Raw genomic sequence first — 24,334 nt, 5'->3', positions numbered from 1 at the left:
GACTGCCAAACTGAAGCCTGAGGTTCAGCATTTGTGCCGTCGCCATCTTGTGTTTTTGCAACCAGAAGTGACATGAGGGGGCGGAGCTAGTGCTGCCTTCAGATGAAACTGGTGAGCTTGTGTTTACAACACGGGAAGTCGTGAACACGATGTGTTTGGCGTTCAAGTGGTTAAGTGTTGAGAACACCGCTGCTAAGCAACGACAACATTAACGTTACTGTCGCCGTCTAGAAACCACAGAGGCTAACAATTTAGCAAGCTAGCAAACATAATGTAGTAAATGTAAAGCCATAATGACAGAGGAGAAAGATGAGGCCGTTGGAATATCAACATTTTCCTCAGACACGTTATAAAACTACCAAGAAAAACAATATACCACTAAAATTATATTCAGTTATCATGCCCCGAAACATGAACCTCCATGACCTCCGCCGTTTCTGACAACGTCAACAAACACGTCACAACTCGTGAACTCGGAGCTTTCAGAACCGTTCCACTGACGAGGTCGTGAATACGACATGAGGAGGGGGGGGGCGTTAACATGGACTCTACTGGTGAACACGGTGGACACCACCACATCTGAAGGCACCAATACTCACGGTGACGTCACCCGTTGGTTTGTGGACTACGGTTTTGAAGCCTCGAGTTCAGCATTAAGCCCGTCGCCATCTTGTTTTTGTGCAACCAGAAGTGACACCAGAGGGCAGAGCTAAGGACAACCCAACGCTGAATAAGACGTTTTCAGGCGACCAAAACTCCCCGACCGGACAACAGAGGAAGAAGAAGAGGTATCAGACTTTGATTCACACACAGTTCTTGTAGTAATACTTTCACTGTTGGTTTTTGGTCTCGTTATAGAAACATATATATATATATATATATAAATATATAATGTCACCAGACTTATCCATTAGGTCAACTTTCACAAAGAACAAACACTTTCAATAGAAAGACAGATATTCAAATACCTGTCAGTGTCTGCAAGCGCTACATATTCCCCCTGCCATAACTTCATCTGTAAACACCTGGACTTACTGGTATTATTATTATTATTATTATTATTATTATTATCATTATTATTATTATTATTATTTTTATTATTATTATTACATGCTTCCCTGTAACATCCAGTTCAAGGTAACATAGACACTGATTTAGTAGCAGATACCTGATAAATGGCATCTTTCCTGAGATATCTGAGCCACATTATCAAAGCAGTGTTGACCACATACAGTATCTACGTCTCATAAATCAATAATCAATACATGGATAACTTTGCCTTCATTCCTGAGCAGCCCGGTCTCACCAAATGGCGTATGGATAACAACAATATGTAAGACATTTCACGTGCAATCACAACGCCGTACTTGCTTTTGGCGTGTCGGTCTGTACTAGGGATGTTAATAATTAACTGTTTAACCGTTAAGAATTTAAACCGATTAACGCTATCGGTTACACGGTTAAACGATATATATATTAATATATATTAATACCAGACCAGATCTAGAATCTCTCCAGCGTGTTCTGGATCTACCCCGGCGCCTCTTACCAGTTGGACGTGTCCGTAAAACCTCCAAAGGGAGGCGTCCTGATCAGATGTTGAACAACCTCAGCTGGTCCCTTTTCAACGGCTCTACTCAGATAGGGTTTTCCTCACCAAAATGTAGCGTAAGTTTGGAGTGTTTTTTAGCCTCCTTCTCGACAAGCTAGTCTGACATGGTTGATCCCGATGGATTCATCAGGTTCTCTAGTTTACTATGATACCAGTATCTTCACTCTAGCTTTAAAACGGAGCCGCTACAACCTAAAGATCACAAGCTGCGTTATTGGATTAAAGAAATTAGTGGCGTTAAAACTAATATGCATTAACGCTTTATTATCCATTAACTTTGACAGCCCTAGTATTTTGGATCAATGTGCCTTCGAAACAATGGGTCTTCGGAACAATGTGCCTTCGGAACAATGCGCTTTCGGAACAATGGGACTTCGGAACAATGGGCCCGTATTATACTTAATTCACGTGATGTTTTTGGTTTTGTTGCCTAAACATAGCCGCGACTGTTTCATGGTAACAACGCAGCCTTTAATGGCACACAAAAAGCCTAGAATGCGTTATCATGACACGGAGAAGGTCCTTAACATTGTGTGCTATTCATACGCCTTCCTGAGCATGGCGGCCCTCTTCTCTTCTCTACTTGTTCTTGCTTATTAGATTTCCTACTCGCTGCATGAACCTTCCCAGTTTGTCAGAACCACTTTGTGACTGATACAAAGGGTCCCGTCTGTTCAGGGGAGAGCCTCTGTCTTTCTCTGAGGCTACCACCTTCACTGACTTATCCAGACTTTCAGTGCTAAGCAAATATTCAAATCGACTGTAGACTCTCTCTCTCCTGGCGTGATAGACGGTCTCTCCCTCGTCGTTCAGAGTGCTCCTCGAGCCTCGGTCCTGGTCTCCTGCAGGGTTCGGCTTTCTTTTGCTTGACTGCTGAGGAGATCTCGGGAATGATGATTTGTGCTTCTCAGTCTCCGCTGAACCACTGAGAGAGTTCTGCGACCTGGAGATGCTCGGCGACTGACCTTTCTTGGTCGTTTGCTCTACCGCAGGTGCCTGTGAATGGTCTCCTCTGATTGGTTGGGTTAATCCTGAAGGAGTCCGCGATCTCAGTGAGGCATTCCTCTGGAGGGACTTCTCCTCTTTTTTGGATGCTTTCTTGTCGTCTGGCGTAAGCATGGAATATACTTTCTTTCTCAGGGAGTTCTTCCTTTGGAGGGGCGGCTCCTCGCGCTGCTTTTCCTGTTTTTCCGTGTGACCACTCGTAGCTTCCACTGCATGCTGAGATCCTGTAGAAGTGTTTAAGCTTTTTGGGACAGTTTGTACCTCAGTGGATATTGATTTCTTTCCTTCTTTTGGAGCAGCTGAGCCTGAGCTGTTGGCCATCTTACCTACAGAACCAAGGCGTCCTCTGGTTGGATCCTGGCGCTGTGATTCTGCAGGTAATCTGGATTTCCCAGAGTTCTCCTTTGGAAAAGCTTTCTCGTCTTTGTTAATCTCCTCATTTCCGTCTTTGAATGCGGCCGAGTCCGAACTGTTGACACGCGAACCTTCTTTCTCTTCCGGGAGCTCGGTCAAAGACTCCATTGCTCTCGGGTGTTGGAGACCGCTGGGCTGCAAATGAGCGAGCTTAAGCGACGGATCGTTTAGTATCATATCTAAATCAGCAGCAGCAGAGGTCGTCCTGGAAAGAGGCTCGTGCCAGTCGTATGTCTGCATCGTCTTTCGATCTGGAGCCGTTGTGACGTCGTGGTGAGAGGCAGAGCGGTGGACATCACTGAGAGTTTGCTCTCTTTCCTTATTTGGCTCATTGTCTTTGAAGCTGGCCGTTTCCAAGATGCAACCGTTCTGCGCATTTGGCTCTAATTCTGCCACGTTCTGCCTCATGTCCTGCCCTCTTAATGGAGACATATATTTGGGTCTTTCCAGAGTCGGATACGCAGACCTCAAGGACTCTTGGCTCTGCCTGAGATTAGCGTATTCCTGCAGACTGAGCCTCTTCTGTCTCATTTCCTCCATCCTGGACTTAATGTCCCTCGACCTGTTGTGAACCAGCTGCTCGTTTAAGCCTGTGTGGCTTCCATATGGAGATATCGCATCACATGATGCATCTAGAGGCACGTCGCCGTCGTTAAAGTATGCGTCCATCTTCCACCTGTGGAGTGATGTTTCAGAGTTGAACGGTATCAGATTCTGGTCCGTTCCATAGCGAGTCAGGTGCTTAAGGTGCTGCTGGGACAACCTGTTTGTTAGCAGCAAGTCGCCGCCCCCCCTCAGGTTAGGTCCCGTCTTATCAACAGGGACTCCGAGGTCCTTGGTCCCCATCCTCAGCCGAGTCAAGGAGTTCAACTTCTGCAGTTCTCCGCCATAACTGTGTCCCCGCATCAGATTCCCCATGTCGAAACAGTGAGACTGATGCAGCCTCTCCTGCACGCTCAAGCCTCGGGTCATCATGGTGGCGTTGTTAAACCTGTCATCCTGAGCACTCCTCATGCCGTGCATCACTTTGGGTCTCATGTGAGTTTGGCGGAGGGAGAGCTGGCTGGAGTTTGGGCTCTGCATGGCCACAGTGTCTCTCAGGTACTGGACCAACGGCCTCTCCCTGGACAGAACTGTAGGAACTACAGAGCGAGCGTACAGTCGGCGAAACTCCTCATCGTAAGAGGTGACCAGCTGACCTGTGATCACCAGGACCATGCTGAGGTTGATCTTCTCAAACGACCACGTGTAGCTGAAAAAGAAAACGGTGACTCAGTCATCAGAGAGCCAACAGTAGTTCCACAAAACAACTTTAAAATGACAAGAGTCAAACAGAATGAATATTGTGCTTTCTACACCTTAACATGTGATCTGTATCTGGATAATGACATCTGATCTACAGCCTTTGTGTTTACACCTATTAACAAACCTACTTGTAGTATTAGCATTGATAGATGTTATATTGATTCAACCTGCATTGAGGTCACATCTCAATGTGCTAATAAGTTAGGCGGGGCCGGCGGACTTGTCAACTGAATCAGGATTAAATGGATGGCCGTCATTTATTTCAAAATCACTTTTTAGGATCGGAGGTAGGATCAAGACCTGCAACTGATTATCCAATGAGATCCAATCACAATGCCATTGGATGCGTTCTTGCTTGCATCCACACCCGGCATGCACTGGTGTTGTTCCTTACCCAGATAGGACATCCAGAAACAGATCGCATGTTAATGCAAGATGTAAACATGGAAACAAGAGGCACCAAATGCCCTTCAAATTCAATCAGGGGAATTTGAGCTGTTGAGTTTGACAGGTGGATTAAAGAATGAATCCTAGTTTTGATTTCATTGTTGAGGCGTACATGTGAAAAAGGGTAAAGGTAGGACGGACTCACCTGTATGTTCCATACAACACCGTCCGGCAGTCCACCAGAATAAATCTTTGCTCCAGATCTCCGCGGAACTTCACCCCGGACTGACACTGATACTGCTGCCCCTGAACCGTCCGGACGCGGATGTTCTGGTGGAGAAACCAACAGAAAGAGTCACCAGGTTAATATATATATATATATATATATATATATAAGTTTAATTTATTATTATTAAAGTCTCGTCAGAATAAAGTCCAGTTATTTGAACTGTGTAGTTGTTTGTGAACACAACACTGACATATCATTAATCATAGACTGTGTAGAAGAAGTAGATGAAATCACCGTGACGTCATCCATCAGTTTGTGGACTCACATTTTGAAGCCTCGAGTTTTACATTTTGCCCGTCGCCATGTGACACTAGAGGGCGGAGCTACAGTACAACAGAACGCTGAATGAGACATTTTTAGTAAACCAAAATGTTCTAATTAACTTTGATGAAGTGAAAACACGCTGTGATTAAAGGGTTAAAGTTGTAAGACTAAAACACGGACAACTCCCAGACCGGACAACGCCGTGGTAGCGACCTGTCAATCAGCAGGTAGCCCCGCCCTAAAGCATCCCCTGCTTTATGGTCTATCTGACTCTAAACGGGACCATAAGTTACTAAATGAACATCATGCTGTATTGAAGAAGACTTAAAACATAAACTCATGTTTACAATGTTAACCGAGGTCATAAATATAAATATAAATATAAATACATATATATATATATATAAATAAGACATAAATCAAGAGAGGGGGAGGCTCAATGCTCTGCTACAGGATGTTCACCAGCTGTGTCAGTCGGTTTTCAGAGCTTTATTTAGTTATTAAAGTGGTGAGAATGAGAATGAACCAAAACAGAAAAGTTTCCAGCCCCAAAACCAAACAATGAGCTGAAAGACGCTAAAAGGTGATCCATTGCCACTTTAAATGACATTGTGTAATCATGCATTGCAGACTTTGCAATGATAATGCAACTGACCAAACTGAACAGGTGCTCAGCCCAGTCACACTACATGGTGTATGAATCACACAGTCATTTGGAAGTTATTTTGCGTGCAATAAGAACGCCGTTCTTGCTTTTGGCGTGTCATTTGTACGCCATGTAGTCTGTACTGACTCATGATGGGCAGGAGGGGAGATGGACGCGTCCAGCATTGAACCAGCGTTGAACCAAGTGTTGTTGAGTTATTTTGAAATTAGGTTTGTGACGTGTTTTCCGTACTACTGTTGTTGTTTCTGTACGTATTTACGAGTTTACCTACTTATTTTAAACCCAACCGTGATGTTTTTCTTAAACCTAACTAAGTTGTTTAGTTGCTTAAACCTAACTAAGTAGTTTAGTTGCTTAACCCTAACTAAGTTGTTTAGTTGCTTAACCCTAACTAAGTTGATTAGTTGCTTAAACCTAACTAAGTAGTTTAGTTGCTTAACCCTAACTAAGCTGTTTAGTTGCTTAACCCTAACTAAGTTGTTTAGTTGCTTAAACCTAACTAAGTTGTTTAGTTGCTTAAACCTAACTAAGTTGTTTAGTTGCTTAAACATAACTAAGTTGTTTAGTTGCTTAAACCTAACTAAGTAGTTTAGTTGCTTAAACATAACTAAGTTGTTTAGTTGCTTAACCCTAACTAAGTTGTTTAGTTGCTTAAACCTAACTAAGTTGTTTAGTTGCTTAAACCTAACTAAGCTGTTTAGTTGCTTAAACCTAACTAAGCTGTTTAGTTGCTTAAACCTAACTAAGTTGTTTAGTTGCTTAAACCTAACTAAGTAGTTTAGTTGCTTAAACATAACTAAGTAGTTTAGTTGCTTAAACATAACTAAGTTGTTTAGTTGCTTAAACCTAACTAAGCAGTTTAGTTGCTTAAACCTAACTAAGCTGTTTAGTTGCTTAAACATAACTAAGCTGTTTAGTTGCTTAAACATAACTAAGTTGTTTAGTTGCTTAAATCTAACTAAGTAGTTTAGTTGCTTAAACATAACTAAGTTGTTTAGTTGCTTAAACCTAACGAAGTTGTTTAATTGCTTAAACCTAACTAAGTTGTTTAGTTGCTTAAACCTAACTAAGCTGTTTAGTTGCTTAAACATAACTAAGTTGTTTAGTTGCTTAAACCTAACTAAGTAGTTTAGTTGCTTAAACCTAACTAAGTAGTTTAGTTGCTTAAACCTAACTAAGCTGTTTAGTTGCATAAACCTAAGTTGTTTAGTTGCTTAAACCTAACTAAGTAGTTTAGTTGCTTAAACCTAACTAAGTTGTTTAGTTGCTTAAACCTAACTAAGCTGTTTAGTTGCTTAAACCTAACTAAGTAGTTTAGTTGCTTAAACCTAACTAAGCTGTTTAGTTGCTTAAACCTAACTAAGCAGTTTAGTTGCTTAAACCTAACTAAGCTGTTTAGTTGCTTAAACCTAACTAAGTAGTTTAGTTGCTTAAACCTAACTACGCTGTTTAGTTGCTTAAACCTAACTAAGTAGTTTAGTTGCTTAAACCTAACTAAGTAGTTTAGTTGCTTAAACCTAACTAAGCTGTTTAGTTGCTTAAACCTAACTAAGTTGTTTAGTTGCTTAAACCTAACTAAGCTGTTTAGTTGCTTAAACCGAACTAAGCTGTTTAGTTGCTTAAACCTAACTAAGTAGTTTAGTTGCTTAAACCTAACTAAGCTGTTTAGTTGCTTAAACCTAACTAAGTAGTTTAGTTGCTTAAACATAACTAAGTAGTTTAGTTGCTTAAACCTAACTAAGTTGTTTAGTTGCTTAAACCTAACTAAGCTGTTTAGTTGCTTAAACATAACTAAGTTGTTTAGTTGCTTAAACATAACTAAGTTGTTTAGTTGCTTAAACATAATTAAGTGGTTTAGTTGCTTAAACCTAACAAAGTAGTTTAGTTGCTTAAACATAACTAAGTTGTTTAGTTGTTTAAACCTAACTAAGTTGTTTAATTGCTTAAACCTAACTAAGTTGTTTAGTTGCTTAAACCTAACTAAGCTGTTTAGTTGCTTAAACATAACTAAGTTGTTTAGTTGCTTAAACCTAACTAAGTAGTTTAGTTGCTTAAACCTAACTAAGCTGTTTAGTTGCATAAACCTAACTAAGTTGTTTAGTTGCTTAAACCTAACTAAGTAGTTTAGTTGCTTAAACCTAACTAAGTAGTTTAGTTGCTTAAACCTAACTAAGCTGTTTAGTTGCATAAACCTAAGTTGTTTAGTTGCTTAAACCTAACTAAGTAGTTTAGTTGCTTAAACCTAACTAAGTTGTTTAGTTGCTTAAACCTAACTAAGCTGTTTAGTTGCTTAAACCTAACTAAGTAGTTTAGTTGCTTAAACCTAACTAAGCTGTTTAGTTGCTTAAACCTAACTAAGCAGTTTAGTTGCTTAAACCTAACTAAGCTGTTTAGTTGCTTAAACCTAACTAAGTAGTTTAGTTGCTTAAACCTAACTAAGTAGTTTAGTTGCTTAAACCTAACTAAGCTGTTTAGTTGCATAAACCTAAGTTGTTTAGTTGCTTAAACCTAACTAAGTAGTTTAGTTGCTTAAACCTAACTAAGTTGTTTAGTTGCTTAAACCTAACTAAGCTGTTTAGTTGCTTAAACCGAACTAAGCTGTTTAGTTGCTTAAACCTAACTAAGTAGTTTAGTTGCTTAAACCTAACTAAGCTGTTTAGTTGCTTAAACCTAACTAAGTAGTTTAGTTGCTTAAACATAACTAAGTAGTTTAGTTGCTTAAACCTAACTAAGTTGTTTAGTTGCTTAAACCTAACTAAGCTGTTTAGTTGCTTAAACATAACTAAGTTGTTTAGTTGCTTAAACATAACTAAGTTGTTTAGTTGCTTAAACATAATTAAGTGGTTTAGTTGCTTAAACCTAACTAAGTAGTTTAGTTGCTTAAACATAACTAAGTTGTTTAGTTGTTTAAACCTAACTAAGTTGTTTAATTGCTTAAACCTAACTAAGTTGTTTAGTTGCTTAAACCTAACTAAGCTGTTTAGTTGCTTAAACATAACTAAGTTGTTTAGTTGCTTAAACCTAACTAAGTAGTTTAGTTGCTTAAACCTAACTAAGCTGTTTAGTTGCATAAACCTAACTAAGTTGTTTAGTTGCTTAAACCTAACTAAGTAGTTTAGTTGCTTAAACCTAACTAAGCTGATTAGTTGCTTAAACCTAACTAAGTAGTTTAGTTGCTTAAACCTAACTACGCTGTTTAGTTGCTTAAACCTAACTAAGTAGTTTAGTTGCTTAAACCTAACTAAGTTGTTTAGTTGCTTAAACCTAACTAAGCAGTTTAGTTGCTTAAACCTAACTAAGCTGTTTAGTTGCTTAAACCTAACTAAGTAGTTTAGTTGCTTAAACCTAACTAAGCAGTTTAGTTGCTTAAACCTAACTAAGTAGTTTAGTTGCTTAAACCTACCTAAGCTGTTTAGTTGCTTAAACCTAACTAAGTAGTTTAGTTGCTTAAACCTAACTAAGCAGTTTAGTTGCTTAAAACTAACTAAGTTGTTTAGTTGCTTAAACCTAACTAAGTAGTTTAGTTGGTTAAAACTAACTAAGTTGTTTAGTTGCTTAAAACTAACTAAGCTGTTTAGTTGCTTAAACCTAACTAAGTTGTTTAGTTGCTTAAACCTAACTAAGTAGTTTAGTTGGTTAAAACTAACTAAGTTGTTTAGTTGCTTAAAACTAACTAAGCTGTTTAGTTGCTTAAACCTAACTAAGTAGTTTAGTTGGTTAAAACTAACTAAGTTGTTTAGTTGCTTAAAACTAACTAAGCTGTTTAGTTGCTTAAACCTAACTGCGGCCGTTACCGGAGTTTTGCTGCGTGGCTTAAAAATGACACTTGAAAGGTTAACTGCGTTCTCATTGCGCTGAATGTCCTCATAAGGTCGTGATATCTGTACGCCTTCCTGTGACATCAGGTTGAGATATTTGACGTTCACTGTGACACAACTCAAGCTAAAGTTGATTTTCATTACATATGGAAATAAATTAAAACCAAAGCCTGACTGGAAATATTAGAAACATATATCCAGAAACATGAAACTCACTTTCTGTCCTCAGCTTTTCAGAATAAAAGCATCGCACCAGAATCTGGAATGTGACGCCGCCGGTTTAAAACCACGAGCAGGAAACGTTTTCAGTTAATAACACAGAACTAGATTCAGTTGGTTTCGGGTTTAACTCGTCTGGGAGCTTACAGTATATTAGCTTACTATCTATTAGCAGAATGCTGCCACTGTTATTGATTTCAGAATCAACAAGTGTAATAATTTACAGATGATAATAAGTTGAGATGTATTTGATATATTTAAGTCTGAGTTTTACAAACTTGTGAAGCATGAGGCCTTGTAGTTCTCTCATCATGCATCCAGTATTTAAAGATCAATTAAAAGCATGTTATAACGGTTATTATTAAGTAGTATGTAGAAATCATACTATGGAATAGTCATCATACTTTTGGCGGGGAAAAACTGTCATGTCCATGTCCAAAGGGGTCCCTTGACCTCTGACCTCCAGATCAGTGAATGTAAATGGGTTCTATGGGTACCCACGAGTCTCCCCTTTACAGACATGCCCACTTTATGATCATCACATGCAGTTTGGGGCAAGTCATAGTCAAGTCAGCACACTGACACACTGACAGCTGTTGTTGCCTGTTGGGCTGCAGTTTGACATGTTATGATGGGAGCATATTGTTTTATGCTAAATGCAGTACCTGTGAGGGTTTCTGGATCAATATCTGTCATTGATTTGTGTTCATTGATTTACAATAATAAATATATACATACATTTACATAAAGCAGCAGATTTGTCCACTCCCATGTTGATAAGAGGATTAAATACTGGACTAATCTATCTTCCAGTGGTCCAGTGTGGAGGATCTGGTGGTATCTAGCGGTGAGATGAGGAGGTCCAGTGTGGAGGATCTGGTGGTATCTAGCGGTGAGATGAGGAGGTCCAGTGTGGAGGATCTGGTGGTATCTAGCGGTGAGATGAGGAGGTCCAGTGTGGAGGATCTGGTGGTATCTAGCGGTGAGATGAGGAGGTCCAGTGTGGAGGATCTGGTGGTATCTAGCGGTGAGATGAGGAGGTCCAGTGTGGAGGATCTGGTGGTATCTAGCGGTGAGATGAGGAGGTCCAGTGTGGAGGATCTGGTGGTATCTAGCGGTGAGATGAGGAGGTCCAGTGTGGAGGATCTGGTGGTATCTAGCGGTGAGATGAGGAGGTCCAGTGTGGAGGATCTGGTGGTATCTAGCGGTGAGATGAGGAGGTCCAGTGTGGAGGATCTGGTGGTATCTAGCGGTGAGATGAGGAGGTCCAGTGTGGAGGATCTGGTGGTATCTAGCGGTGAGATGAGGAGGTCCAGTGTGGAGGATCTGGTGGTATCTAGCGGTGAGATGAGGAGGTCCAGTGTGGAGGATCTGGTGGTATCTAGCGGTGAGATGAGGAGGTCCAGTGTGGAGGATCTGGTGGTATCTAGCGGTGAGATGAGGAGGTCCAGTGTGGAGGATCTGGTGGTATCTAGTGGTGAGATGAGGAGGTCCAGTGTACTGGAGAAATGTCCCTCTCTAGAGCCGGTTGTTGTCAGAGTAGCGGAGGTCTTCTGGAGCAGAACCAGCCCGTAGAGTGTGTGTGTTTGTGGGAAGTGAGTGGTGAAGCAAGAGAGAGAGAGAGCGGCGGAGACGGCAGCGAGTAACGTTATCAACTCCGGCCCCAACAGGAGATATGGTGGTGCGACATGGCGGACTCCGTGGAGAGGAGCCGCTCATGGATGTATGAAGAGAAGTGGATCCAGTGTTGGAGGCGGGGCCTCGTTCATCCTATCAGAGCGTCTCAGTGGAGCAGGAAGCCCAAATGGAAAAGTACCCGGGTCTTCCGGCAATCTTCTGCATCCATTGGGCCCATGGAGCAGGCCGCTCGGTCACATGACTCGGTCACATGACTCGGTGACGGGGTCCCAACGTCACGCCGTCGTCACGGCTTGGCGCTCCAGCCTCGGTCTGGGTCTCACTCACATGAACGGAGGAAAAGAATAACTCTGGATTCAGCTGTTAGTGAGTTTTAATGATTTAAATCAGGACTGTTAGAGTCCGTACTAGAGTGTCAGAGTGTTCGTATTAGAGTATCAGAGTGTTTGTACTAGAGTATCAGAGTGTTCGTACTAGAGTAACAGAGTGTTCGTACTAGAGTATCAGAGTGTCCGTACTAGAGTATCAGAGTGTCCGTACTATAGTATCAGAGTGTCTGTACTAGAGTATCAGAGTGTTCGTACTAGAGTATCAGAGTGTTTTTACTAGAGTGTCAGAGTGTTCGTACTAGAGTATCAGAGTGTTCGTACTAGAGTGTCAGAGTGTTCGTACTAGAGTATCAGAGTGTTCGTACTAGAGTATCAGAGTGTCCGTACTGGAGTATTTGAGTGTTCGTACTGGAGTATCAGAGTGTCCGTACTGGAGTATTAGAGTGTTCGTACTAGAGTGTCAGAGTGTTCGTACTAGAGTGTCAGAGTGTTCGTACTAGAGTGTCAGAGTGTTCGTACTAGAGTATCAGAGTGTTCGTACTGGAGTATCAGAGTGTTCGTACTGGAGTATCAGACTGTTCGTACTAGAGTATCAGAGTGTTCGTACTAGAGTATCAGAGTGTCCGTACTTGAGTATCAGAGTGTTCGTACTAGAGTATCAGAGTGTTCGTACTGGAGTATTAGAGTGTTCGTACTAGAGTATCAGAGTGTCCGTACTAGAGTATCAGAGTGTCCGTACTGGAGTATTAGAGTGTTCGTACTGGGGAGTTGATTCACCTCCAAATCAATGATCCTCTGAGTTACAGACGTCTCTTTCTCAATGGAAGTCTACGGGAAAAGTCTTTTTTGGCCCGATGGCATCACGTGACGGACACAGAGGTTGTAGTACCGCCGTTTGACCACTACGGAAGTCCGGATCAACGACCGGCGCTCTTCCTGGGGGGGGGGGTTGGACCCGCTCCTTATGTAGATATGAACGTCTCATTCTAAGATAACGAAAACACAACGATTCTTATTATCAGGTGATTAAACACTAAAGAAAACAGACTTATTCATATTACATAAATTACATTTCTGCCAATAGATCCCACTAAATGTTACACGCTGGTCCTTTAAGGTTCATTTTGAACAGATAAAACATGTGTGATTAATCTTGATTTGATATTTGAATGGATCGACAGCCCTGCTATCATCTATATACTTTATATAAACTATTGTTATGATGTGTTGAGCCTCCCCACGATTCTAAAAGACCTCTGACCTCTTGTTCTTTTACTGGAATATAGAACATATAACACAGTAAGAGTAACACTTCCATGTTAAAGGAGATGCGTTTTCCTTCACTGTATTGGATTCATTCATGTTTTAAGTAGATTCTGATGAGAGTGGAGCAGCAGGAGTTTGTTTCATGGTTTCCATGACAGCGCTTTAACACACAGACACACAGAGAAGCAAACACACCTTTGTGATCCTCGACAAGATCAAACCTGTGCGTCACTTTCTCTGAGGCTGCGTTTCTGATGTGGCTACCGGCTAAGCTATTTGATCACAAAGCCGTCCCTGTCTCTGTCTCTGTTGTTTGGACTGTTGAAACGTCTTCCTGATGCTGTCTAACAGGAAAATCCAGCCCCACTCACAGATCTGTCCCACGGCCGCTGCACTCGTCTCTCTCGTACGTTAATGACAACGCAGACCAGAGAAACGCTGCTGAGTGACGGCGGCTTCACGAGGGTGTGTGGAGCAAATGTCACACTTAATCCACTAAATGCTCCCGCCAACAGAAGAAAGGTCACACCACAGGCGAAGCTTCCTCTGGCAGGAAACACTGCTGGAATACTAATCTACAAACACGCTGCTGAAGGAGCAGGAAGACGGGCTGCTTTAACCCCGACATGTCAGAAACATCACATCATATTCAACAAGTTATCGTGTTGTACTTTGAATAGTTCATGCAGGGAATGAAACCATCAGAGAACAGGCTGAATGTTGGCTGAGGCAGGTAAAGGTTTCAGGCTGATTCCTTATATTAAGAAATATTATTCATAAAAAGCAGTTCCTAAATTAAAACTAGTCAGGGATTAAGGTCACATGATCCATATCTCTACTGTCTGTTCCCACTGACTCAGTGTTTACTAGGGCTGGACGCAAAATATAGAGTATTGCATTATTATGTTTTGTGATGAAACTCTGTATTAAATTCTGATTAATAGTTTACATGCAAAGATGAACTCAGTTAATACTTTATTTTATTTGCAAAGAGCTGCACCGGCTGTGATAAATGCAAATGTAGATCTTACAATTCTGATTGTATAAAAAAGTAAACTTGTTTTTGCTCAGATTTTATGCATATGAAGGTGTGTGTCTTATATACCATGACACTTTTCCTAAAGTTAGATTTAAAAAACATTGTGATATATTGTGTGGTGGTAACCCCGGTATCATGATACGTACGTTATCGCCAGACTCTTGCCGATACACAGTCGTGGTGTTTACGGTTCTGAAGCGTTCTACGTAGATCTCAGAAGTGGCAGAAACATTGTGTGGCTCGTAGAAATGTTCAGTGACCGGCCACAGCGGCACGGCACGAACAAACTGAGTTTGAGACCCTGAGTTCATGTCTCTGTCTCTGTTTCTGTGAGTTCATGTCTCTGTTTCTGTTTCTGTGAGTTCATGTCTCTGTTTCTGTGCATCTCGTTGACCAGACAGGAAGTGATCACTTTCCATCATCACACTCTACGCAGCAATCTGAACTTCTTATGTTGAGCACTGGAAGAAATCATTTAGAGTTGGATCCTCAGTAGACAAGAGGGAGTCGATAGAGGTTCCTGTTCTCACGAGGAGATTTAACCCTCTGAGACCGCGATCACGCCGGACTTTACCGTCTTTACCGTCTTTACCGTCTTTACCGTCTTTACCGTCTTTCAGAGGCTCTAGCAGGTTCAGTTTTAGGCAGCTCTACCTACGGGCAGCAGCTCTACCTACGGGCAGCTCTACCTACGGGCAGCAGCTCTACCTACGGGCAGCTCTACCTACGGGCAGCAGCTCTACCTACGGGCAGCTCTACCTACGGGCAGCAGCACTACCTACGGGCACTACCTACGGGCAGCAGCTCTACCTACGGGCAGCTCTACCTACGGGCAGCTCTACCTACGGGCAGCAGCACTACCTACGGGCAGCAGCTCTACCTACGGGCAGCTCTACCTACGGGCAGCTCTACCTACGGGCAGCAGCACTACCTACGGGCACTACCTACGGGCAGCAGCTCTACCTACGTGCAGCTCTACCTACGGGTAGCTCTACCTACGTGCAGCAGCTCTACCTACGGTCAGCTCTACCTACGTGCAGCAGCTCTACCTACGGGCAGCTCTACCTACGTGCAGCAGCTCTACCTACGTGCAGCTCTACCTACGGGCAGCAGCTCTACCTACGTGCAGCAGCTCTACCTACGGGCAGCTCTACCTACAGGCAGCTCTACCTACGGGCAGCTCTACCTACGGGCAGCAGCTCTACCTACGGGCAGCTCTACCTACAGGCAGCTCTACCTACATGCAGCTCTACCTACGTGCAGCTCTACCTACGTGCAGCTCTACCTACAGGCAGCTCTACCTACGTGCAGCTCTACCTATGGGCAGCTCTACCTACGGGCAGCACTACCTACGGGCAGCAGCTCTACCTACGGGCAGCAGCTCTACCTACGGGCAGCTCTACCTACGGGCAGCAGCTCTACCTACGGGCAGCTCTACCTACGGGCAGCTCTACCTACGTGCAGCTCTACCTATGGGCAGCTCTACCTACGGGCAGCACTACCTACGGGCAGCAGCTCTACCTACGGGCAGCAGCTCTACCTACGGGCACTACCTACGGGCAGCAGCTCTACCTAGGGGCAGCTCTATCTACGGGCAGCTCTACCTATGGGCAGCTCTACCTACGTGCAGCTCTACCTACGGGCAGCTCTACCTATGGGCAGCAGCTCTACCTATGGGCAGCTCTACCTACGTGCAGCTCTACCTACGGGTAGCTCTACCTAAGTGCAGCAGCTCTACCTACGGGCAGCTCTACCTACGGGCAGCAGCTCTACCTACGGGCAGCAGCTCTACCTACGGGCAGCTCTACCTACGGGCAGCAGCTCTACCTACGGGCAGCTCTACCTACGGGCAGCAGCACTACCTACGGGCACTACCTACGGGCAGCAGCTCTACCTACGGGCAGCTCTACCTACGTGCAGCTCTACCTACGGGTAGCTCTACCTACGTGCAGCAGCTCTACCTACGGGCAGCTCTACCTACGTGCAGCTCTACCTACGTGCAGCAGCTCTACCTACGGGCAGCTCTACCTACGTGCAGCAGCTCTACCTACGGGCAGCTCTACCTACAGGCAGCTCTACCAACGTGCAGCTCTACCTACGTGCAGCTCTACTTACGTGCAGCTCTACCTACAGGCAGCTCTACCTACGTGCAGCTCTACCTATGGGCAGCAGCTCTACCTACGTGCAGCTCTACCTATGGGCAGCTCTACCTACGGGCAGCAGCTCTACCTACGTGCAGCTCTACCTATGGGCAGCTCTACCCACGGGCAGCAGCTCTACCTACGGGCAGCTCTACCTACGGGCAGCTCTACCTACGGGCAGCTCTACCTATGGGCAGCTCTACCTACGTGCAGCTCTATCTACAGGCAGCTCTACCTACGTGCAGCTCTACCTATGGGCAGCTCTACCTACGGGCAGCAGCTCTACCTACGTGCAGCTCTACCTATGGGCAGCTCTACCTACGGGCAGCAGCTCTACCTACGTGTAGCAGCTCTACCTATGTGTAGCGCTACCTACGGGCAGCAGCTCTACCTACGGGCAGCAGCTCTACCTACGTGCAGCAGCTCTACCTACGTGCAGCTCTACCTACGGGCAGCAGCTCTACCTACGTGCAGCTCTACCTATGGGTAGCTCTACCTACGTGCAGCAGCTCTACCTACGTGCAGCTCTACCTACGTGCAGCTCTACCTACGTGCAGCTCTACCTACAGGCAGCTCTACCTACGTGCAGCTCTACCTATGGGCAGCTCTACCTACGGGCAGCAGCTCTACCTACGTGCAGCTCTACCTATGGGCAGCTCTACCTACGGGCAGCAGCTCTACCTACGTGCAGCTCTACCTATGGGCAGCTCTACCCACGGGCAGCAGCTCTACCTAAGGGCAGCTCTACCTACAGGCAGCTCTACCTACAGGCAGCTCTACCTACGGGCAGCTCTACCTATGGGCAGCTCTACCTACGTGCAGCTCTACCTACGTGCAGCTCTACCTACAGGCAGCTCTACCTACGTGCAGCTCTACCTATGGGCAGCTCTACCCACGGGCAGCAGCTCTACCTACAGGCAGCTCTACCCACGGGCAGCAGCTCTACCAACAGGCAGCTCTACCTACGTGCAGCTCTACCTATGGGCAGCTCTACCCACGGGCAGCAGCTCTACCTACGGGCAGCTCTACCCACGGGCAGCAGCTCTACCTACGTGCAGCTCTACCTATGGGCAGCTCTACCCACGGGCAGCAGCTCTACCTACGGGCAGCTCTACCTACGTGCAGCTCTACCTACGGGTAGCTCTACCTACGTGCAGCAGCTCTACCTACGGGCAGCTCTACCTACGTGCAGCAGCTCTACCTACGGGCAGCTCTACCTACGTGCAGCAGCTCTACCTACGTGCAGCTCTACCTACGGGCAGCAGCTCTACCTACGTGCAGCAGCTCTACCTACGGGCAGCTCTACCTACAGGCAGCTCTACCTACGGGCAGCTCTACCTACGGGCAGCAGCTCTACCTACGGGCAGCTCTACCTACAGGCAGCTCTACCTACATGCAGCTCTACCTACGTGCAGCTCTACCTACGTGCAGCTCTACCTACAGGCAGCTCTACCTACGTGCAGCTCTACCTATGGGCAGCTCTACCTACGGGCAGCACTACCTACGGGCAGCTCTACCTACGGGCAGCTCTACCTACGTGTAGCTCTACCTATGGGCAGCTCTACCTACGGGCAGCACTACCTACGGGCAGCAGCTCTACCTACGGGCAGCAGCTCTACCTACGGGCAGCTCTACCTACGGGCAGCAGCTCTACCTACGGGCAGCTCTACCTACGGGCAGCTCTACCTACGGGCAGCTCTACCTACGTGTAGCTCTACCTATGGGCAGCTCTACCTACGGGCAGCACTACCTACGGGCAGCAGCTCTACCTACGGGCAGCAGCTCTACCTACGTGCAGCTCTACCTATGGGCAGCTCTACCCACGGGCAGCAGCTCTACCTACGTGCAGCTCTACCTATGGGCAGCTCTACCCACGGGCAGCAGCTCTACCTAAGGGCAGCTCTACCTACAGGCAGCTCTACCTACAGGCAGCTCTACCTACGGGCAGCTCTACCTATGGGCAGCTCTACCTACGTGCAGCTCTACCTACGTGCAGCTCTACCTACAGGCAGCTCTACCTACGTGCAGCTCTACCTATGGGCAGCTCTACCTACGGGCAGCAGCTCTACCTACAGGCAGCTCTACCCACGGGCAGCAGCTCTACCAACAGGCAGCTCTACCTACGTGCAGCTCTACCTATGGGCAGCTCTACCCACGGGCAGCAGCTCTACCTACGGGCAGCTCTACCCACGGGCAGCAGCTCTACCTACGTGCAGCTCTACCTATGGGCAGCTCTACCCACGGGCAGCAGCTCTACCTACGGGCAGCTCTACCCACGGGCAGCAGCTCTACCAACAGGCAGCTCTACCTACGTGCAGCTCTACCTATGGGCAGCTCTACCCACGGGCAGCAGCTCTACCTACGTGCAGCTCTACCTATGGGCAGCTCTACCTGTCCAACGTGCACGTACCATAATGGAGAGTCACGGAGAAACTGACGCTATATTCAGCAAAAAGCATCAAAACTCAAAAGGTCGGATGATTTAAATGTTTGAAGTGGAAGGAAGCGATTGTGTGAACGGAGTCGGCCAGCAGATCAACAGTAACCGCCGACATGGCGTCTAATCGAGCTGCGGTGGCTGCATCACGGGTACGGTTGTGTATTTGTCACCTTGAGGTCCTGGATGTTGACGCCCACCCGGTGGGACATGGCGAGGAAGCTCTTGAACTGGGAATCGTCCAGGAGGACGTAGACGACCACGCCCCTCAACGTGGCCGTGATGAGCTCTTTGAAAATGTCCACGTCGGTGAAGACGTCCATCGCTATGGCGATAACCTGAAGACAAGATAAGATGAAGACAGAAATAAAGTTCAGTCAGAGAGGCACTGTAGGAGCTTTCAGACAAAAGCTCTACCAAGAAAAATACATTTTAAATGTGTCAAAACAGATTCAGATACTGTAAATGAGGAGGATGAGGAGGAGTGTGAATGAGGAGGATGAAGAGGAGTGTGAATGAGGAGGATGAGGAGGATGAGGAGGAGTGTGAATGAGGAGGATGAGGAGGAGTGTGAATGAAGAGGATGAAGAGGATGAGGAGGAGTGTGAATGAAGAGGATGAAGAGGAGTGTGAATGAGGAGGATGAAGAGGATGAGGAGGAGTGTGAATGAGGAGGATGAAGAGGATGAGGAGGAGGATGAAGAGGATGAGGAGGAGTGTGAATGAAGAGGATGAAGAGGAGTGTGAATGAGGAGGATGAAGAGGATGAAGAGGAGTGTGAATGAGGAGGATGAAGAGGATGAGGAGGAGTGTGAATGAGGAGGATGAAGAGGAGTGTGAATGAGGAGGATGAAGAGGATGAGGAGGAGTGTGAATGAGGAGGATGAAGAGGAGTGTGAATGAGGAGGATGAAGAGGATGAAGAGGAGTGTAAATGAATAATAATAATAATAATAAGGAGAGGTTCTCTGAGGACTAATTAGTGGTTTGTGTCTTAATAATGATCAGACTGGATTTCACACCTTGTACACTGTGCATGATTACACTGGGCCGTGCACATCACCGCGTGCATTTTATCAGTCATTCCACACGGTGGATATCTGTGGACACGCTCACGCTCACGCTCACGCTCACGCCCACGCCCTGCTGTAATGTGTGAATTATTAGTTTGAGCTCTGGAGACGGCGAGCCGGTCGTCATCACAACGTGAGGAGTTGAACACGGAGAACATTCAAGCTGAGACACGTTGGCTGATTAGTAAAATGAGTCTGAGAGTGAAACCTTCATGTTAACCTCGTCTATGAATAAACCCGTTAACAGTTATTAACGTTTTACCTCTGTGAAGCTGAGCAGAGCAACATGTAGTCTGTAAGTCGTACAGTATATACCTCATGCTGCGGCAACATGTTTCATCATTTCTTCTTTTAATTAACAGCAGTAATGACTAATAATTGGCCTCAGGTGCTCCTTTTTTGCCGCTAGTCAGTATTCTGCCAGCTGAAGGTCACGGTTATAACTTCAGTAGCTGCTGGATCCACGTTTTCTTCACATAATTACTGTTGCTTGTCAAACCTGCTGTCCAATAAAGTTAGTGTTGGTAGAAGTACTCAGATATTTCAATAAAAGTAGTAATACCACAGTGTAAAAATACTCAGTCCTGCATTTAAAATTTTACTTCAGTAAAAGTACCGAAAGTATCAGTATGCAAAATAGTACTAATAATTTATTGTTAATAAATTGTATAATTATTGTTTACACACATCCGTTGCCAGTCCCTCTCCTTCCTGGGTAAACATTTCTTGTTGCTCCCTTTATCCCCTGGACCCTAAACGGGGAACGTAACAATTGGAGGCTCGTCTGGGATCTTGGACGAGCCCCCAATTATTACGTTCCCCTTTAATTTGATAACGACTGGTTGAAACCGGTTGAGAAATGTAGGCGTTATAGTGCTTTTTATCCAGAGAAACGGCAGCTCCCCCGTTCACTTGTAGGAGGTTACAGGCCAGTCTGGACAGGTCCAATATGCCGCCCACGTTGACATATCGCTGCGACGGGTTGAAGCGTCCAATGCAGCGTCTATGATTATATGTCTATGAGTTTCGCAGTACAAACGCCTCCAGTAAAATCGTTAAAGGTCAACTCAGCTGTTACAGGATGTGTGTTTAGCTCGCTGCATGTAGACCTTTTCAAACTTGACAACATAAACCGTCTATATCGGCCTCTTTGTATTCAGTTTCTATTCTTTTAGTTCATTGTAATATGTGACATGTTACTGAATCACAACAAGCTGTTTTACATTTAACAGTTAACCTTTAGTTCAGCGTAATAGATTGGTGGTTATGGTTTTATGGTTTTATCACAGTGGGTAAGCGGCTGCAGGACGGAGCAGGTCGGACCTCCAGAGGAGCGGGAGGCTGCGTTGTAACATGTGTGATCCGGCACACGTCTGCTCGTCAGCCCCGCAGGCTCTTACATGAGGACTGAGTCAGATCAAGTGGATCCATCCTGATTGTGTGATGTGTTTCTGCAGGTTTTATCCGAATGGGGCAGTGCTCCTTGTAAATGTAAATCACGGAACATCTAAATTACAGCCTCTTGAAGTAAACTGATGCCATTTGATTTGTCATCATGAAGGCCTTAAACCCCCCCGATCCACAGAAAAACAAGACTCGGTCCAAAGCGAGCTCACGTCTGGACCGTGTTGATCAGTCTGTGAATTTGTGAATGAATTGTTCCACTAAGAGTCAGAACTGATTTCATGCTGACCATCAAATTGGTGTCTATGTACACGAATCAATACATTACATTTCATGACTATTTCACGAACTGCTGTGCGACTGGACTGTAATGTAATATTCTATAATAATATTGGACTTTTTAAAGGAGCCATTGTGCATAACGAGTACTTTTACTTTGGATACTTTGCTGATAAAACTTCTGTCCTTAATTCAGGACTTGTACTTGTAATGGTGTATTTTTAGATTCTGGTATTTCTACTTTCACTTGAGTAAATGATCTCTAAGAGGCCTGCAGTGTGCTGTGTACGCAGAGAAATATGTAGTGTGCAAAGCAACGCCTGTCACTGTGTTTGTGCTGCAGATTAACTGCTGTTGTGTTAAATATGTGTGTACACCAAAGACAGGAAGAGGAATCTCTACACATTTATCCTCCATGATAGCCGGGCAGTTAAGCTGAAATATCCACAACAATTGTGCCTTTTATGATAAAAGCAACACATTTAGCACAGATTGTATGTTATGTATAGATATAGAGATCTGGGCGCTGCAAGAAATACACCGTTAGAACGGAGAGATCTTCAGCTTTCCATCGGTGCGTTTCTCTTTTTATTAGCAGTCAAAGTGATGGAGATGTCGCTGGATGAAGTTCAGGATTGGTGGTAACTTCTATTGTCACAGGTTGTATATTGGTTGTTATTCTATCATGAAGGTGAAGGGGTGAACTTTGACCCTGAAGTGACCTTCATGCTCCTTTTATTTGGTTTTCAGGTTTTTTCTCAGCTTAAAAGTTTTTAAAAAGCACCTTTAAAAACTAAAGAGGTAATAAAAACCTGTCTGTGATCTTCTGACATCTGATCTGATCAGCTTGAACACACCTTGGAAATCATCATGACTCTGATTTAGGAATATTTAGCGCCTTTTTGGAGCCATTTTTTAAAATGTCTGCCACGGCCTTCAGGGGTCAAATATCTATATCTATAACATATAAACCGAAATCTGTGTGTTGCTTTTATCACAAAATGCACAATTGTTCAGCTCACCTGCCGCTCTCTGATGGATCAGATGACTGGGACTGTTCTATTATTCTATAATACCATATTGTCTTTATCAGTATTGTGTCCTCACCTTCTTCGCCTCCTGGATCTGTTTGCGAACCACTTCTTTGATGGTGGGTGTGTTTTGTCTGGGCGGGTGGAACAGCAGGCTGATGCTGGTCTCGGCGCCCTCCAGCGGGACCTCCGGCCAGCCCAGGTCCAGGTCCGGCACCTCGTCGTCCGACTCGGTCGGGAAGTAGGTGGAGTGGCCGGCCTCGTCGGCGACCCGTCTCCCCTCGGAGGAGTCGTCGTCCTCCACGACCGGTAACTCTGCATTTTCCAAAATGAACAGGATCTCCTCCTCCGACAGGAAGTGGCTGATCTGCTCGGCCCGGAGGAACTCCTCGTAGGCCTCCTTGCCTCCGCACAGCAGGGCATAAATGGCCAGGCGGTAGGACTCTTTGTAATGCGGCTGGATGTAAACCGGATCGTCTTCTTCTTTCAGTGAAGACAGGCAGGACAGATTGGACTCCATGGATGAGACTCTCTATGTGAGCAGCAGGCCTCTCTTTACCTGCAGTGTGACAGGTGGTGTGACTGTTAATCAGACTCAAAACCAGAATGAAGCAACACAGAGAGCAGTTTACATATGTAAAGGGACAACGTTAAAACCTGTCTGTCCAGTGTGATTCACCACCAGTAGGTAAATAGTACAAAGCATGAGGTGACAGACGGTTAACCTCCAACATCAGGATGAGAAACATCAACACACTTACTTCATGACTGCTGAAAGGAAACCCTGAAACAGCTTGAAGAGAAGTGAAAGCCTCCAGTCTGTGTCTCTGCAGCACTAAGGTGTGGATCTGAACCAATATGTTGTTGTACCTGCCCTGTTGGCTCACATACTGACACGAGCCCCGCCCACCTCAGCTCACCTGGCTTTCAGGAGCAGGAGCAGGTTTGTTTACCTGCTCAGCTGTCGGCCGGAGCATTTCAACCTGGATATGACACAATGTGTGCACATGTGCTGCAGCAGGAGTCCTGTTACCTCCTGACAAACATGGTTAACCCCTCAGAAGCATGAAGAAGAAGCTGTACGGGTTCCAGTCAGATTACTGAGAGGACGACTCGATAGATGTTTCAATGCTCTCTCACGCTTTGAGGTTGTAGAAAATACTCTTTACTAATAGATGCACTTCTTTAGTTATAGATTGCTGCAGGGATGACGTGTTTTATTTGTATTTCTCTGGTTCCCTCCACTAACAGGAAGTGATCATCTCTCTGGTTCCTCCACTAACAGGAAGTGATCATCTCTCTGGTTCCCTCCACTAACAGGAAGTGATCATCTCTCTGGTTCCCTCCACTAACAGGAAGTGATCATCTCTCTGGTTCCCTCCACTAACAGGAAGTGATCATCTCTCTGGTTCCCTCCACTAACAGGAAGTGATCATCTCTCTGGTTCCCTCCACTAACAGGAAGTGATCATCTCTCTGGTTCCCTCCACTAACAGGAAGTGATCATCTCTCTGGTTCCCTCCACTAACAGGAAGTGATCATCTCTCTGGTTCCCTCCACTAACAGGAAGTGATCATCTCTCTGGTTCCTCCACTAACAGGAAGTGATCATCTCTCTGGTTCCCTCCACCAACAGGAAGTGATCATCTCCCTGGTTCCTCCACTAACAGGAAGCGATCATCTCCCTGGTTCCTCCACTAACAGGAAGCGATCATCTCCC

At 45.1% G+C, this 24,334-nt stretch overlaps 1 protein-coding gene across 2 annotated transcripts; it reads right to left on the bottom strand.

Annotated features, from left to right (window-relative positions):
- Positions 1-1,786: 1,786 nt before the first annotated feature.
- Positions 1,787-23,865, bottom strand: LOC119484491 (protein FAM83B-like). 2 transcript variants are annotated; one of them, XM_037763325.1, is made up of 5 exons: positions 23,537-23,865; positions 22,693-23,175; positions 19,004-19,168; positions 4,929-5,053; positions 1,787-4,283 (listed from the first exon to the last, which is right to left on the bottom strand). In XM_037763325.1, exons 2-5 carry the CDS (start codon positions 23,134-23,136, stop codon positions 2,192-2,194), a joined length of 2,826 nt encoding a protein of 941 aa, XP_037619253.1. In that variant the 5' UTR covers positions 23,137-23,175; positions 23,537-23,865; the 3' UTR covers positions 1,787-2,191. The 2 variants fall into 2 exon arrangements, with proteins under 2 accessions (XP_037619253.1, XP_037619252.1); XM_037763324.1 differs by lacking the exon at positions 23,537-23,865 and adding an exon at positions 23,378-23,530.
- Between the last annotated feature and the right edge of the window lie 469 nt (positions 23,866-24,334).

The sequence above is a fragment of the Sebastes umbrosus genome, unplaced genomic scaffold (assembly GCF_015220745.1).
Source record: "Sebastes umbrosus isolate fSebUmb1 unplaced genomic scaffold, fSebUmb1.pri scaffold_79_arrow_ctg1, whole genome shotgun sequence".
In the NCBI taxonomy this organism is placed as follows: domain Eukaryota; kingdom Metazoa; phylum Chordata; class Actinopteri; order Perciformes; family Sebastidae; genus Sebastes; species Sebastes umbrosus.
The sequence above is the reverse complement of the archived record's forward strand: the minus strand, read 5'-3'. Positions and strand labels throughout refer to the sequence as shown.

Coding starts and splice junctions, on each gene's coding strand:
- LOC119484491 (XM_037763325.1), bottom strand. CDS start 23,136: ATGGAGTCCAATCTGTCCTGCCTGTCTTCACTGAAAGAAGAAGACGAT. Junction 19,169..22,692: donor AGATCCAGGAGGCGAAGAAG/GTGAGGACACAA, acceptor TCTTGTCTTCAG/GTTATCGCCATAGCGATGGA. Junction 5,054..19,003: donor TCAACATCCAGGACCTCAAG/GTGACAAATACA, acceptor TTTCTCCACCAG/AACATCCGCGTCCGGACGGT.